At 46.0% G+C, this 18,243-nt stretch overlaps 1 protein-coding gene across 1 annotated transcript in view; it reads left to right on the forward strand.

Moving 5' to 3' along the window:
* The first annotated feature begins 9,885 nt into the window (after positions 1 to 9,885).
* SNX31 (sorting nexin 31) overlaps positions 9,886 to 18,243 on the forward strand; it is an 86,026-nt gene continuing 77,668 nt past the window's right edge. The window contains exons 1-2 of the mRNA XM_055546520.1: positions 9,886 to 9,951; positions 10,043 to 10,117. Of these exons, the coding sequence (XP_055402495.1) occupies positions 9,886 to 9,951; positions 10,043 to 10,117 (141 nt within the window). The remainder of the gene's footprint in view (positions 9,952 to 10,042; positions 10,118 to 18,243) is intronic.

Raw genomic sequence — 18,243 nt, forward strand, 5'->3', positions numbered from 1 at the left:
GCCTGAACTGAATCCTCCAACTGACTTTCTCTCCATCACATCCAACTCAGCCCATCCAAACTCGTCTTGGGCTTCTTCCATCCCCTACCTGCTGTCTCCCCAGATGGAGGCCCCAGTGTCCATTGAGCCTCTCCAACCCAAACCCTGAGGCAGCCGTGGGTCTTCTTTATCTTCTTTCTTTACCTCCCATGCCCATCATTTTGAGCCCTGCAACTTTCTATCCCCCCCCAACAATTTAAGTACATTGAATTTACTGCAAGATATGATGATATGAAGGACAGGGAAGGCTGGCATGCTGAGGTCTGTGGGGTTGCAAAGAGTGGGACACGACTGAGCGACTGAACAACAACAATGATATACAGTGCCATGCCATCCTTTTGTCTGGTGAAAGTGAAAGTCGCTCAGTCGTGTCCAACTCTTTGTGACTCCATGGACTTACATAGTCCATGGAATTCTCCAGGCCAGAATACTGGAGTGGGTAGCCTTTCCCTTCTCCAGCAGATCTTCCCGACCCAGGAATTGAACTGGGGTCTGTCCAGTAGTCATCATTAATAATAAAGCTAGATGTAGATGTTTGATGTTTGCTTTTGCACCCTTATTTCTTCAAAAGTCAATCCCTAGTTCATTGCTTCCCATACACCTGGCTACCAGACCAGAACACAGGAGTTGTTAGGAGCAACCATTACACATGGAGAGAGGAGCCGAGAGAAAGGAAATAGAGCCCACAAATTACTCTAAAGTTTGGATCAGGAATAACTAGTCAAACTTTGCAACATATTGTGCAAGGATTACAGAGCAGCTTAGAGTCAAATAAAAGTTATCAGTGCCTTCAATTAATATCCGTTGGCTGCTTGAGAACAAGAACCATTGCTAATTATCTAGCTTGTGCTGTGTGTGTGTGCTCAGTCGCTTCAGTCGTGTCTGACTCTTCACGACCTTATGGACTGTAGTGCGCCAGGCTCTTCTGTCCATGGGATTCACCAGGCAAGAATACTAGAGTGGGTTGCCATTCCTTTCTCCAGGGGATCTTCCCGACCCAGGGATCAAACCTGGGTGTCCCGCATTGCAGGCAGATTCTTCACTGTCTGAGCCACCAGGGAAGCCCAGTTTGTTCTGTACTCCTTCAGATTTTAAATCTATCCCTGAGAGCACTGCCCTGTCTTCTCTGGCACAAGAACAGCATTTCCTGGGACGCCACTTCTCAGAGGGTGAACAGGAAGACCTCAAACAGCTCCAGGCTCCTCTGCTGCAGACTTCTTAAACTGTCGACAGCCCAGGAGGGGACTCTCACAAGCAGGTTCACCCCGAGCTCTTAGAGCAGGTTTTGAGGAGCACTTTACAGGAATCTAGAATCTCTTTTGGCCAAAGACTTCCTTGCTGGTCTGACAGCCTCTGGTGGTGCAGTCGCCAGTGACCCATCTGAAACGCGGCCACCACACCCTCTCTCTGTTTACAAAACTTCAGTGGCTCTTCATCTACGGGACAGACTCCAAGCTCCTTGGCCCAGCGGCCATGCCTTTCAAGTCCTGCCTGCCTCCCTCGCCAGTCTCAACATGTCCCTCTTTGAGCCTCCTTGTAATAATAAACTTCTTGTTTTGGTTTGGTTTAGTTGCTTGATTTGTTTGTTTTCCCCAACCATCCTGGGTCTTTGCTGCCTCTATCCTGGAATGTTCTCACCAGTTAACTTCTCCTTGTCCTGAAAGGGGGCTCCCCTGGTGGTTCAGGCGGTAAGTAATCTGCCTGCAATGCGGGAGACCCGGATTCAATCCCTGGGTCAGGAAGATCCCCTACAGAAGGGAATGGCTACCCACTCCAGCATCCCATGGGGTCGCAAAGAGTTGGACACAAGTGACCCTTTGACTTTGACTTTGTCCTGAAAGGATCTCCAAAAGAGGCAAAGCTCCCCTCCTCTAGGAAGTCTCCTCTGCCTCCCGCCTCTCTCTGTGCTGGTTGGGTCAGGGTCCCCTCTTTGTGCTGTTGCTGTGCACCAGGCATCTCTCTGTCCTTGAACTCACTGCATGCTGGTATTTCAGAGTCTGCGTGCCTGCCTCCCCCGACCAGGCATCAAGGACCCCCTGCAGTCAGTCCTTGACCCTTACTTCCTTCCCAGCCCCTGCTGTGGCGTTGGGAGGCACTGGGGCAGAGCTAAACTTGTTGGCAGCCTGTTCACAGGCCCCCTTGATGGGCTTGCTTCCGCAATGCCCTATTCCCAGCAGTTTCATATCCACAGTGTAATCCTAATGTCAGTGCCCCAAATCTGAAGGCCCTTGACTTTCTAGAGTTCCTTCCATGAGCAAGCACCACCTGAAAAGTTATTTTTGTTTGGAGAAGTGATGGGGAGCAAGGGCTCCAGAGACAGGGGTTTCATCCTGACTCTCCTCTTACATGCCATGTAACTCCTGACAAGAGTTCCACTCCATGCACCTCAGTTTGGTCTCCTGTAAACAGGAATGGCAAGTGCACCCAGCTCATACAGTTGTAACAGGGGTTAAGTGGGTTTGCATGTGTAAACATGTAGAGTCACGCCTGGCCCAGAGTGAGCACTGCATAACTTTAGCCTGTCTTGTTATTTTCATGGGGAAATACTTCCTTGCTTCTTCCAGTTTCCAATGACCCCAGGCATTCTTTGATCTGTGGCAGCAAAACTCTCTTCTCTGCCTGTCTGCCCACAAGACTTTCTGTGTGCATGTCTACGTGGCCTTTTCCATGCCTTGTAAGGACACTTCAATTGGATAAGCCATCTTAATCCAGCAGGCTCTCATCTCGACTCTTACCTTAAATGCATCTGCACAGATCCTATTTCCAAACAAGGTCCCATCTGAGGTTCCAGGTATACATGAATTTTGCGAGGACACTATTCAACTGATTACAATCAGTCTCTGGGTTTAGGGGTTCCAGATCAGAAAATCACCTAGGAACTCTGGATGTTTCATAACGACCCATTAGCATAACTTTGCAGCTTTTATGTTTTCTATAGTTCTGTTGTCCTCTCAAGTTCTCAACACAGCCCAATACGGGCAGAGTCAAGACAGAAAGAGACACACAGCCCAAGCTCTCCAGTTCTCCTTTATAACTCACCTGTTTGAACCTCAAGGAGCTAAAGAGAATGCTGACAAATGAAGAAAAATACGATGGGAAGATTTAATTTTACACCCCTCATCTTATGCCTCTTATACCTTAGTATATTTGCTCAAAAACGCTGCCCATCAACCCAGAAACTCTTTGCATGCTTGCTCAAGTGCTTTTGTTCATATGGCCCATGGCTTTGACCACTGGTGCCCAAAGACTGAGCTATAAGAAAAGAGGAAAGAGCACATATGTACAGATGGGTTCCCGCAGTGTACGTCAGAGCATCAATCATCATGAACCACCCAGCTGGCTCTCTGATGGACCCCACTACACTGCCCATCTCAGAGGCCCGAGGGTGTGGACTCAGGAGAGGCAGGAAACTTAATCTCATTATTCATACCCTCAGAAAGAGTGTGAGTACCATATATAAAAGGACCAGAAAGATTACAAACAGGATAAGGAACTATAAGCAAATAGCATTTTAAAGGCTTTAAAAGCAGTAAATGTGTACTTGTTTGGTAATATTATAGAAGTTACCTTAAAAACAAAATCTAAAAACTAGCCTGTAGTCTCTGTGAGGTCAGGATACTGAAATCTGTCACTGCAATGCCCAGCCCATAGGAGGCATTCAATAAATCATCCTTGACTGAATGAACGTTAAGCTTTTGTTAAATGCCTACCACGTGCCAGATCAGATCAGATCAGTTGCTCATTCGTGTCCGACTCTTTGTGACCCCATGAATTGCAGCACGCTAGGCCTCCCTGTCCATCACCAACTCCTGTAGTTCACTCAAACTCACGTCCATGGAGTTGGTGATGCCATCCAGCCATCTCATCCTCTGTCGTCCCCTTCTCCTCCTGCCCCCAATCCCTCCCAGCATCAGAGTCTTTTCCAATGAGTCAACTCTTCGCATGAGGTGGCCAAAGTACTGGAGTTTCAGCTTTAGCATCATTCCTTCCAAAGAAATCCCAGGGCTGATCGCCTTCAGAATGGACTGGTTGGATCTCCTGGCAGTCCAAGGGACTCTCAAGAGTCTTCTCCAACACCACAGTTCAAAAGCATCAATTCTTTGGCGCTCAGCCTTCTTCACAGTCCAACTCTCATATCCATACATGACCACAGGAAAAACCATAGCCTTGACTAGACAGACCTTTGTTGGCAAAGTAATGTCTCTGCTTTTGAATATGCTATCTAGGTTGGTCATAACTTTCCTTCCAAGGAGTAAGCGTCTTTTAATTTCATGGCTGCAGTCACCATCTGCAGTGATTTTGGAGCCCCCCAAAATAAAGTCTGACACTGTTTCCACTGTTTCTCCATCTATTTCCCATGAAGTGGTGGGACTAGATGCCATGATCTTCATTTTCTGAATGTTGAGCTTTAAGCCCACTTTTTCACTCTCCACTTTCACTTTCATCAAGAGGCTTTTGAGTTTCTCTTCACTTTCTGCCATAAGGGTGGTGTCATCTGCATATCTGAGGTTATTGATATTTCTCCTGGCAATCTTGATTCCAGCTTGTGTTTCTTCCAGTCCAGCGTTTCTCATGATGTACTCTGCATAGAAGTTAAATAAACAGAGTGACAATATACAGCCTTGATGTACTCCTTTTCCTATTTGGAACCAGTCTGTTGTTCCATGTCCAGTTCTAACTGTTGCTTCCTGACCTGCATACAAATTTCTCAAGAGGCAGATCAGGTGGTCTGGTATTCCCATCTCTTTCAGAATTTTCCACAGTTTATTGTGATCCACACCGTCAAAGGCTTTGGCATAGTCAATAAAGCAAAAATAGATGTTTTCTGGAACTCTCTTGCCTTTTTCTATGATCCAGCGGATGTTGGCAATTTGATCTCTGGTTCCTCTGCCTTTTCTAAATCCAGCTTGAACATCTGTAAGTTCACGGTTCATGTACTGTTAAAGCCTGGCTTGGAGAATTTTGAGCATTACTTTGCTAGCGTGTGAGATGTGTGCAATTGTTCGGTAGTTTGAACATTCTTTGGCATTGTCTTTCTTTGGGATTGGAATGAAAACTGACCTTTTCCAGTCCTGTGGCCACTGCTGAGTTTTCCAAATTTGCTGGCATATTGAGTGCAGCACTTTCACTGCATCATCTTTCAGGATTTGGAATAGCTCAACTGAAATTCCATCACCTCCACTAGCTTTGTTCATAGTGATGCTTTCTAAGGCCCACTTGACTTCACATTCTAGGATGTCTGGCTCTAGGTCAATGATCACACCATCGTGATTATCTGGGTCGTGAAGATCTTTTTTGTACAGTTCTTCTGTGCATTCTTGCCATCTCTTCTTAATATCTTCTGCTTCTGTTAGGTCCATACCATTTCTGTCCTTTATCAAGCTCATCTTTGCATGAAATGCCAGGCACAGAGTAAATTAAAATACCCCTTAGAAACAATATAGAATTATTCAGAATGAGCAGCATAAAATTTCTTTACTTAAAAAACTGCATTGAGTTAAAAACTATAAAGGTCATGGGGGTAAAGAAATGGCATAGATTTCACAAGGCACCCTTGAAAAGTAGCCATCTGGTCTCTTCAATAAATTGTGCTGGGATAGCTTGACCACTGTCTAACACAATATCCCTCCCAATTAAATATGGATTAAAGACTTGAATGTAAGACCCAAAACCTTAAACGTTCTAGAAGAAAACATCAGTGGTAAGCTCCTTGACACCAGTACTGGCGATGAATTTTGGGATGTGACACCAAAAGCAGAAATAAATGAGGGGGTGCATCACACTAAAAGCTCCTGCAGAGCAAAGCAAAGCATCAATAAAATGAAAAGGCAGCCCACCAAATGGGAGAAAATATTTGCAAGTCTTATATCTGATAATGGCTTAATACCCCAAATATATAAAGGACTTACACAACTCATTAGCCAAAAAAAAAAAAAAAAAAGCACTATGATTTAAAAATGGGCAAAAGGGACTTTCCTGTTGGTCCAGTGATTAGAAGTCTGTCTGCCAGTGTAGGTGACATGGGTTCGATCCCTGGTCCAGGAAGATTCCGCATGCTGCAGAGCAAATAGACTGATGGTCGCCATGGGTTGGGGGTGGAGGAATGGGTGATGGTGGTCAACGGTACAAATTTCCAGTTTATAAGATGAAAAATTTCTGGTGATCTAATGTAGAGTATGGTGGCTATAGTTAATAATACTATACTATGTACCTTAACATTGCTAACAGTAAATCGTGAATGTTCTCACTAAAAAAAAAAACTATGTGAAGTGATAGATATATTAACTTTATCATGGTAATATTTTACAATATATACGTGTATCAGGTCATCACATTGTACACCTTAAACTTACACAATGTTAGATGTCAATTATATCTCAATAAAGTTGGGAATAAAATACTCAAGCAAAAAAAAGTTCATTGACAATGAGTGATTAAGACCTGATTGTCAACTTAGAGGGGTGGGATGAGGTGGGAAGTGGGAAGGAGGTTCAAGAGGGAGGGGATGTATGTGTACCTACGGCTGATTCATTTGATGTATGGTAGAAACCAACACAATATCATAAAGCAATTATCCTTCAAGTAAAAGAAAGACCTGTCAGGGGCAGAGATCAGGGATGAAGGAGGGCAGGGATTTACAGAGAGGCCAGTCCTGTTCTCAGATTCAGGTGTGACATAAGTTAAAGGGAGGAAGTGGCTTGTTTGGACTTTGCTGGGGGTTGAGCCAGGACCCAAGCCCCTCACAGGTAGAAGTAAATCCCCAGGAGGAGGTACCTGACCGGGGCGCTCCACATTGCTGCCTGAAGACTGGACCAGATCCCAGAGCGTATGCTTAGCCTCTAGTCAAGGGGACGCTCAGGGACACCTCTGGCCTTGCTGTAGAGTGCCCCTCCACATTAGACAGGGCCCATAGGCAAAGGAAAAACCCTGAGCCCCATCTGTCCTGGAAGGAAAGTCCTCTTGAAGTGGGTAGCGTAATTAACATGATTTCAGAGACTGAAAGTACACACTTTAAGAATCCAGGGACTTCTCTGGCAGTCCAGTGATTAAGAACCTGCCTTCCAACACTGGATTTGAGCCCTCGCTGGGTTTGATCCCTGGGGACATGTGTTTGATTCCTGGTTGGGAAATAAGATCCCACATGTGGGGCAACTGATGAGCCCCCATGTCACAACTAGAGAGAAGCCCACATGCCACAAGGCAAGATCCCACATATGACAACTAAGACCTGACACAGCCAAAAATGAATAAATAAATATTTTTTAAAAAGAATCCACTCACATGCAAAGACCTCTGAGTAAGAGGCTGCTGAGCCGGGATATAAATTCCTACTGCCACACTCAGCCACACTGCCTTCTACAGTCTCCCTAACTCCAGGGTTCTAAATCTCAATTCCCTTTTCTGAAAAAGCAGAACAGGTTCCTAGCTCCAAGTTACTGGGGCTATTGAACAGCATGATGTACATCACAGCCCAGCATCCAGCAAGCTGGTGGGAACCAATGGGGTTTAGCAGTGCTGTGCTCCTTCCCTGTCTCGGCTTCTCACGTCAGGCCCTCAGTTCTCACCCAGTGATAAGCATCTTAAAGGGCTTTCCGTGGTTCTGCTGAAGTTCTAGAATAAACTATTTGGACCTATGAAAAAGTGATCTGTGACTTGGAAAAGCTACCTCATTCTCTGGCCTGTCGTGGGTAGGATGTTACTCTTCATGTTTACCTGGAAGACTTAATGGGAGGATAAAGGACAGGATAAAGCCCAATGTCCACCTTGGGCTTCCCAGGTGGTGCTAGTGGTAAAGAACCTGACTGCCAATGCAGGAGAACTAAGAGATGCTGGTACAATCCCTGGGTCGGGAAGGTCCCCTGGAGGAGGAAATGGAAACCCACTCCAGTATTCTTGCCTGGAAAATCCCATGAACAGAGAAGCCTGGGCAGGCTACAGTTTCTGGGGTCCCCAAAAGTCGGACACGACTAAAAGTGACTTAACACACCACACACAAAGGACAGGAAGTGAGGAGAGAGCCCAGGGCCCACCTATGACAGACACGCGTGGGACTTCTACCTCCCTCCACCCTCCACCCTGATGACCAGGCAGCAGGAATGCTATTTTGGTTTAACTAAAATAAGAGAATTAGGAGGATTACTTTCCAACTAAAATGAGAGACTGCTGAAAGAACTGAAGATGGTTAGTCCAGAGACCAAGGAGTTTAGGGGAACCCGGCTAACTGGGTGCTGGCACCTGTTTGAAATCAGGGCTTCTTGAGGATCAAGAGTTGCCCAAACCACTTCCATTTGATGAGGTTTCTGGTGTATTAAAGGGAAAAAAGTTTTTGGTTTTCTTTTTTTCTTTTTAAGGAAAAATATTTAGTATTTTAGAAAATCCTAAAGTTGTATTGCAAATACTATGGCATATCTTAAGTATTGCCTTTAACAAATGTTAATACAAAATACTGAATGTAATACAAATGTTCTAGTCATAGGGTAATTACTTGTTGTTTAGTCACTAAGTCATATCCTACTCTTTTGTGACTCCATGGATTGTAGCCCACCAGGCTCCTCTGCCCATGGAATTTTTGTACTCTCTCAAGAGTACTGGAATGGGTGGCCATTTCCTCCTCCAGGGGACCTTCCCCACCCAGGGATCAAACCCACTTCTCTTGAGTTTCCTGTGTTGGCAGGCAGATTCTTTACCACTGAGTCACCTGGGAAGCCCAGGATAATTACTAGATGTAGGAGAAGGCAATGGCACCCCACTCTAGTACTCTTGCCTGGAAAATCCCATGGACGGAGGAGCCTGGTAGGCTGCAGTCCATGGGGTCGTGAAGAGTCGGACACGACTGAGCGTCTTCACTTTCACTTTTCACTTTCATGCATTGGAGAAGGAAATGGCAACCCACTCCAGTGTTCTTGCCTGGAGAATCCCAGGGACCGTGGAGCCTGGTGGGCTGCTGTCTATGGGGTCGTACAGAGTCGGACACGACTGAAGCAACTTAGCAGCAGCAGCAGCAGCAGGCATATGTTGAAAGTCTTAATTCACAGTGTACTGCAGGCAATGTTGGCTCGCAATGGGACACAATGTTTTTCAATCCTATCAGGACACTGACTTGCAAAAAAAAAATGTCAACATTTGGAGTCTGAAGGTGGGTCTGAGCGTGATCTGTCTCTGTCATGATGGACCCAATGGAAGGGATCCTGGACATTCTGCTGGCCACAGAGATCAGAATGCGGCCCTGGAGCCCACACTTGGAGAAGACGGGGTTCTCCTGGGCTGTGCACCCCCCACCGCCTAACGCCCAGCAAGGAGCCTGAGATGCCCGGCGGGGTGGGGAGTAGTTAGTGAGTTACACAGTTGACAGGTGCACACGACATCCATGCTGCCGGAGCAACTATTTGTAACTTTCGTGGGTCCAAGGAACCCTCTGAAAGTCTGATGAAACCCAGGACCTTCTCAGAAGAATTCCATCGCCCCACCCATCCATGCACATTTTCCCCTAAAGAGCCCCCGGGAGTCCACAGACCCCACGGTGAAGCCTCTGGCCCAAGGCGGGCACTGGCACTTTCTAGCGTCTATCTTGAATTCAGTCCCTGGTCCCGAGGAGCACCTGAAGCCCCGCCTGGGGCGCAGACTGGCTGTGGGGCGTGGACGGTGGCCTCACTTCGCCTCCTTCGGTTCCGGGGCCCCGAGTGGTCCAGTCGGAGCGGGGCGGGGACCAGGAGGCGGGCCGCACCTGAGGACACCCGAGGCGAGCGGACCGCGGGACCCGCCGCTGCACCCACCGCCGCGGGACTCAGAGCCGAGGACCGCGCCGCCGCCGCAGCCGCGGGCCGGGTTCCCAGCGCCGCCAGAGCCATGAAGATGCATTTCTGCATCCCGGTGTCCCAGCAGCGGCCCGACGCGCTGGGGGGCCGCTACGTAGTGCGTCAGGGGGCTCGGGGTGAGACTGGGCAGGGACAAGGTGGGGTTCACCTCACTCGGCTAATTCGGACTCTGATGTCTCTGTTTGCAGCTGCATTCCGTGTACCTGGACGGGTTTCTGTTCTGCAAGGTGCGTTACAGCCAGCTGCATCGTTGGAACGAACAGGTGAGAGGACCCAGGCGGGTCCCAGCCCACCCACCTGACTCCAGTGTGGCCCGTGGGCTCTGGGTGCTTGACCCTGACAAGACACCGCACTTCCTGAGGGCTTTGGGCTCCTAATCCGAGTCGTGGTAACTGGTTAATCGTGAATTGCTTGGCATATAGCTCAATGAATACATGTTACCTGGTCTAATCACCTAGTGCTGTGAGGTGAGGTGGGGTGCCATAGGTAATTAATTATCCAACCCACCCCAGCCCGGTGATCCCCACCAGCCCAACCTGGGCTCCATTTCAATGCCAGTTGTTTTCCCAAGACAATATCCTTGTGCAAAATGAGCAAACCAAGTCTAGATCGAGGTGTAGTCTTCAGTCTCTCGTATGTGAGTATTGGGCTTCGCTGGTGGCTCAGATGGCAAAGAATCTGCCTGTGATGCAGGAGACCCAGGTTCAATCCCTGGGTTGAGAAGATCCCATGGAGAAGGGAATGGCAACCCATACCACTATTCTTGCCTGGAGATTTCCATGGACAGAGGAGCCTGGCGGGCTACAATCCATGGGGTTGCAAAGAGTTGGACACAACTGAGTGACTAACACGTTCTTTCTCCCAGAGTTTAATTTTCCCCCCTTCGAAAAGGTGTGTCTCTATTTTTGTTTTCAAAGGAAAGTATTCATAGGCTTCAAATATGGGCAGATTGGAAAGCCAGGAAACAGAGGAATTATTAAATTAGAAGGCCATTTTCCACTCTAGTTTCTCACTCTGATGTCCTAATGACACTTTCTTCCAGCATGCAGACTGATTTATTAACCAGGCCTAATGGGTTTTGTTATCCTAACAAGGAAGTGTTGCAAATCATCAAAGTGGGTTAGAGAATTACATGGAAGTTTGGAAATGAACTTCATCTTTCCCCCACCTTCATGCAGTTTTTGTTTGTTTTTTTTTTTTTAAGATTTTGTATCCCAATTATAAAGAACACATACCTAAAGTTGGAAAGAAAAAAGGAAAAAGAAAAAAGCTTGCCTCGGCAATAGATATTAACATTTTGGGGAGAGTCCTTTCAGATAATCTCTGGTTTCTAGTGAGTAAATAGATCGTATTTCTTTAAGACCGTTTTCTGTTGATGTACAGCTCAGTTCCACTATTATACTATTATAAAATAGTCACTGAAGTGAGCCTTCTCCCTCATACATTCCAGTGTGTTGGAAAAGTCCATTTTCAAGGTATGACTAAGTTTCTCTGGATTCAGGGAAAACAGGTGTAATATGGTTGTGACTTTTTGTGGTCATTTTTGAATTGCTAGCACCTAACACAGTGCCTGTGACCCAGTGGGTCCTCAGGAATGACTGTCAGTGTCTGAATAAAAAGGGCATGGATTCAGACTTTTGAAGGATGACAAGATACTTGTGACTGAAACCTGCCTGGGGAGTTGGGAGGACTACAGATGGGGAACTCAAAGGAAGAGACAGTATGGTTGGTTTAGGCAGTTGTAGGATGAACATGAGGATGAACTCCCACCCTCATCTGCCTCCCTGCGTGTGAGGTTGTGATGGGGAGGTGGCCATCACAGGTAAAAGCAGGAGTCGGCAGAGAGGAGAAGGGAGAGATGGACTGACCACTTCCTGGCTGGACACCTCACCTCTTCTCTGACCTTCAATTTTGTCCTCAGAAATGATCAGGTAGGTGGTTGTGGGTGTCAGCTTCACAAGGCTCTTGTGAAGATTAGAATCCAGGTTCTCAGGGAACCTGGCGCATAGTTTATGTGCTCCGTAAATATTTACTGACGCAGAGGCTTGTCAAGCCTTCCTTAACCGACTCAGAAAAATGCTTGTTTTCAGAAAAATTCAGACCTATCAAATCCTAGCAGGCCCTGAAGCAGAAACATAAAGCCAGTTCTTCTGATCTCCACAAAGATCTGCCTTTTGTAGAGTATACAATGGATACTGATGAATATTTTGTGTTTGTTTTCCAAAATTCTAAAGTGAGGATTTCTTTAGCCATTTCCAACCATCTTACATGTATCATTGTTTCCCTTTTCTGTAGGAACAGTTCCTTTTAAATAAACTACTTAGATATTAGGAGGTGGCTATTGGTTTTATTAATTTAGAACAATAACAGTTACTCTGTGCTAAGGTTGGTGCCAAGAGCTTTATATGTAATATTGTGTTTAATTTTTATAACAGTCTTATGAACTAGGATTATAATTAGCCCCATTTAACAGATGAGAAAACTGAGGTACACCTTGCCCAGGGTCATACCACTCCAAGTGTTGGAGCCTAGATTTGATCTTTGGAACCTGCTCTAACCATTTTGTGGTTCCTTATCAAAGTTGGCAAAATATCAGAAAAACAGACTATCAGAAAAACAACTGCATCCTAAGCTAACTTTTTTTTTACTTTATTTAAGCATAGTATAATAAAATTCCCCAATTGTATGTGTCTAGTGTGATGAACTATAAATATATTTAATCTACTGCCACCATAATCAAGACAGAGAACAATTTCCACACTCATAATGTTTCCTTGTCCCCTTTGCCCTTGATCCCTTCCCTTTACCTCAAGTCCCAGACAACAAGATCTGCTTTCTGTCCTTAGAGTTCCTGGCATAAGATTTTATTCCACCTGCCCAAGAAGCCCCTATAAGGTTGGCATTGCAATCGTTATCATTACTCCTGTTTTATAGATGAAAAGTCCAAGTAAGTTTGCTAGATTTAGCAAATAAAAATATAGGATCCTCAGTTAAATGTGAATTTCAGATAAATAACAAATACTTGTCTAGTATCAGTCAGTTCCATCGCTCAGTCATGTCCGACTCTTTGCGACCCCATGAACCACAGCACACCGGGCCTCCCTGTCCATCACCAACTTCCGGAGTCAACCCAAACCCATGTCCATCGAGTCGGTGATGCCATCCAACTATCTCATCTTCTATCATCCCCTTCTCTTCCTGCCCTCAATCTTTCCCAGCATCAGGGTCTTTTCAAATAAGTCAGCTCTTCGCATCAGGTGGCCAAAGTATTGGAGTTTCAGCTTCAGCATCAGTCCTTCCAATGAACACCCAGGACTGATCTTTAGGATGGACTGGTTGGATCTCCTTGCAGTCCAAGGGACTCTCAAGAGTCTTCTCCAACAACACAGTTCAAAAGCATCAATTCTTTGGCGCTCAGCTTTCTTTATAGTCCAACTCTCACATCCATACATGACCACTGGAAAAACCATAGCCTTGACTAGACGGACATTTGTTGGCAAAGTACTAGAATATTTCCTGCAATATTTGAGATACTCTTAACTGGGCATCCTCTATTTTATCTGGCAACCCTAAGTCAGAGACCAAAAGGTTGGCTGACTTCCCCCAGCCTCTTCTCAGCAGTTTTTATTCTTCCTACTCCATGGAAGATGTGAAATGGCTAAGAATTCTTAATCTGATTTAATATTAATACTGAGCACAATAAAAAAGGAGACAATATAAAGTAAGTCCCCATCTGTGTTTATGAATGTGTGTGTCCTGTGTCTGTTTGGTGAGTAGAAGTTTATTTCCAATTGATTTGGAAGTTCTGCATCACAATAGAACAGAAATTTCATCTTAATAGGCTTAACTGATTACTCATTTACTTAAGAATATTTACTATGTATCTATTAAATGGCAAGCCTATGTTAAATTAAGTGAAGACTCTGACTTTTAGCACATGTGTTTTTTGGATTTACGAATTGGATTTCTATTTTGTATATTGATGGAGTGGAAGTCTTTCAGTTATGTCAGACTCTTTGTGACACCATGGATGGTAGCCCTCCAGGCTCCTTTGTCTGTGGAATTCTCCAGCAAGAATACTGGAGTGGGTAACCATTCCCTTCTCCAGGGGATCTTCCCAACCCAGGGATCAAACCCAGGTCTCCTGCATTGCAGGCAGATTCCTTATCATCTGAGCCACCAGGGAAGCCCTCTGCAATTGAGAAGGAGAACCTGACTGAGGTGATGTGGCCCCTGCCCCTTCTATGGGAGGCTGATGCGTATAAGACTGACCTGAGGAAAGATGGTTGTGTTTCCCAGAGGTCAGCTGTGACCCGTGCTCTCTGAAGTCATGGCCGGCAGCCCAGTTCCCACGGAGGCTCTCAAGTTCTGGCAGCTTCCCTTCCACTCCTGAGTGTTATTCGTCTCTCTGCCACGGGAACTCCCTGACCTGACTGCTTTCTGTGCCTCTAAATGAATAAAATCGGTTTGATCTATGCCCTTGCCTGTACCACCTCCGTCAAGGGGAGTTAAATCTGTGAAAGAAACCTTTAACTGGCTCATTTTGGCCATCCTGTGTAAATGAGGCTGGACTCTGTGGCAAGGATGCTTGCCTCTTTGGAAATGCCCTGCTGGCATCAGTCATAACAATGCTGATGAGCCTTGCAAAGGATCCTCCGTGCGAGAGGAGGGCTCCGCACTGGTTCAGTCTTCTTCCCTGCCAGGTGCTGACTCAGTCTGGCTCCTACCTGATATTTCTTCTCCCTGACTCAGACCGTCTGTTCTCACGAGCTGGCCGGTTGCCACTCCCTGGCTCACTTCCCCCTCCTGAGAAGGCCTCTGCCTGCTGGGCCGTGGGTTAGAGACCAGCCTTTCTCAAGGGTCACCTTGAGCTCCACCTCCTCTGGGAAGTCCCCCTTAATTGCACAAGACGCCTTTCTCTGATTCCTGTGCCACTTTGTGTTTAGACCTTGTCGCTTTCCCCTTCTTTGTATGAAGATTTTGTTTCCCCTCTTTATTTAGTTAAGAAGCCCACATGCTTAAATGAAGGAATGAATGAAGGCTGTAGGCATAGCATATCCAGCACAGAATCCTGTCTTAGGAGAGGCCCAATAGAGATTTGATGGAGGAGGAGGATGGGAGGGAAAGAGGGCAAGGAGAAAGAAAAAGTGGTGAAAAGACTGTGTCCAAGTTCTGCTGCTCATTGATCTTGGTTTAAGTCACTTCAGCTGCCTGAGTTACTCATTGTCAACTAACCTTGTTGTCCAGGTGGGAGGATGTGGTCAGATTGCCCTCGTGATCAAGGTGGGAGGGTGACAGGGTTCATGGCCATGATGATCGCCTACTTCACAGGACTGTACTGAGGAAGAAATGGGAAAACACACAAGACTGATGTTCTTTGGTACAAAATCCCACAGTCCAGGTTGATTTGAGCTTGTGACCCTTTATCTGGACAATCTGAGATTTTTAATACAAGGGGCCTTGGAAGGTGGGATGACTGAGTCAACATCAGAAACAGAGGCTATCAAGAGGACAGTGTGGTGACTTTGATTCCACTTGTCCCAGGTCACCACCAAGGATAGAAATAGGGGCTGCAAGTGCATATGGCATCTCCAGATAAAAGGTCACAGCTCAAATCAACCTGGACTGTGGGATGTTGTACCAAAGAACATCAGTCTTGTGTATTTTCCCATTTCTTCCTCAATACAGTCCTGTGAAGTAGATGATCATCATGGTCATGAACCCGGTCATCCTCCCACCTTGATAACGAAGGCAATCTGACCACATCCTCCCACCTTGACATCAAGGTTCATTTGGCCAGTAGAGTTCTGTTCATGTTAAGAGGCAGAACTGTGCAATGGAGAAATTGGAGCAGGAGACTGTGCTGGAATTTAAAAAAATATCGTTACCTGAACATGATTTTTCAAAGCAAGCAAACAAAAACACCGCTTACTAAAGGAACACAAGAGGTGCATTTTCCTTCTGATCTCTTGAAACAGTTTTTGAGTGTTGGGGCTAACTCTGCTGCTGCTAAGTCGCTTCAATTGTGTCCAACTCTTAGCGACCCCATGGACTGCAGCCCACCAGGCTCCTCTGCCCATGGGATTTTCCAGGCAAGAGTACTGGAGTGGGTTGCCATTGCCGTCTCCAGGGGCTAACTCTAATAACAGATAATTCTCAGTATGTGAGTGCTTTTAATAGGTAAACTATGTACTATTTGAGACCAATAGAAAAGACTATATTTTGGTAGAGTTGAAGAATTTGTGTGGTTGTGATTGACCTTTGGTGGACTTTACTGCTCAGTTTGTTGTGTTTATTTTCCCCCTTAGACCAGTGCTTGAGAAAGGAGGGGAAAGATTCCTTGAGAAGTCAGCTGTGGTTGTAAAACCTGCTGGGAGAGTTTTGGCTCTGGGGTGGGTATTAGGACCTTAATCCTTGTTGACTTTTCATCCAGCTCTTGGCTGTAGGGCTCCTCCCAGATCTCCCCTGGATAACCCAGATAGCCCTGCTGGTTCAAGGATACTGTGGTTCCCACCCATTTGGGAGCATCTGTGATGTTTATGTGGAGAAGGCAGTGGCAACCCACTCCAGTACTCTTGCCTGGAAAATCCCATGGGCAGAGGAGCCTGGTAGGCTGCAGTCCATGGGGTCGCTAAGAGTCGGACATGACTGAGTGACTTCAATTTCACTTTTCACTTTTCACTTTCATTCATTGGAGAAGGAAATGGCAACCCACTCCAGTGTTCTTGCCTGGAGAATCCCAGGGATGGGGCAGCCTGGTGGGCTGCTGTCGATGGGATTGCACAGAGTTGGACACAACTGAAGCGACTTAGCAGCAGCAGCAGCAGTGATGTTTATGAACACTTGACAAGAAGAAGATTGCCTTTTAAAGATCACTCAATCAGTTAATCAGGAAATAAGTGCATGCAAAGAAGACCAATTCCTGCTTCTACTTAATGGAATTAGCAGAGAGGGGTGCATGAATCCCTTGCCTGGGATGATGCAATGACTGAGGGGCCTGTGGATCCTCTCTGGCATGGCAGGAAGATTTCCTCAAATTTAAAAGAAACAGAATTGTTGCTCTAATATTTTATACTGCTAGATTTAAAGAAAAAATGACAAATAACTACTGGAATCTGGCGGGTAATTTATTGTTTCCATTTTATAAAATTTATTTTCAATTGGAGGATAATTGCTTTACAATGTCGTGTTGGTTTCTGCCATAAAACAGCGTGAATCAGTCATAAGTATATATGTGTCTCCTCCCTCTTGAACCTCCCACGCCATCCCGCCCCTCTAGGTTGTCACCGAGCACTAGGTTGAGCTCCCTGTTTATGCAGCAACTTCCCAGTAGTGATCTGTTTTATGTATGGTACTGGGTATGTTTCAGCGCTACTCTCTCAGTTCATCCCACCCTCTCCTTCCACCCACCCCCCACTGTGTCCACACGGCTCTTCTCTGTGTCTGCATCTCTATCGGGCAGGTAATTTAAATAAGAGGCAGTTGCTTCATTTGCTATTATTTTCTCCCATTCTGAAGACTGTCTTTTCACCTTGCTTATAGTTTCCTTTGTTGTGCAGAAGCTTTTAATTTTAATTTTGTCCCATTTGTTTATTTTTGCTTCCAGAGGGATGGTACGGGGAGGGAGGTGGGAAAGGGGTTCAGGATGGGGAACACGTGTATACCCGTGGCGGATTCATGTTGATGTATGGCAAAACCAATACAATATTGTAAAGTAATTAGCCTCCAATTAAAATAAATAAATTTATATTAAAAAAATAAATGAGAGGCAGTAGGGGTGGTCGGAGAAGGCAATGGCACCCCACTTCCATACTCTTGCCTGGAAAATCCCATGGACCAAGGAGCCTGGTGCGCTGCAGTCCATGGGGTCGCTAAGAGTCAGACATGACTGAGCAACTTCACTTTCACTTTTCACTTTCATGCATTGGAGAAGGAAATGGCAACCCACTCCAGTTTCTTGCCTGGAGAATCCCAGGGACAGGGGAGCCTGGTGGGCTGCCGTCTCTGGGGTCTCACACAGTCGAACAGGACTGAAGTGACTTAGCAACAGCAGCAGCAGCAGCAGGGGTAGTAGAAACAGCCTGAGAGAATATAAACTCAAGTGATTCTAGACCTTCTTGTTTTATTAAGAGAGGCCAGAGCATCGGTTTTCCTTTTTTAAAAAAATAAACATTATTTTTGTGGACCAATCTCAGATTTATTATTATTTTTTAAGTGCAAAGGTGGAACAGAGTTCTCATCTCCCTTGCACCCTGTTTTCCGTAGGTATGGTACTTGGATTACAGGGGCTTCCCAGGCGGTGCTAGTGGTAAAGAACCCACCTGCCAATGCAGGAGAACTAAGAGATGCCGGTTCAGTCCCTGGGTCGGGAAGGTCCCCTGGAGGAGGA

The sequence above is a fragment of the Bubalus kerabau genome, chromosome 14, assembly GCF_029407905.1.
Source record: "Bubalus kerabau isolate K-KA32 ecotype Philippines breed swamp buffalo chromosome 14, PCC_UOA_SB_1v2, whole genome shotgun sequence".
Classification (NCBI taxonomy): domain Eukaryota; kingdom Metazoa; phylum Chordata; class Mammalia; order Artiodactyla; family Bovidae; genus Bubalus; species Bubalus kerabau.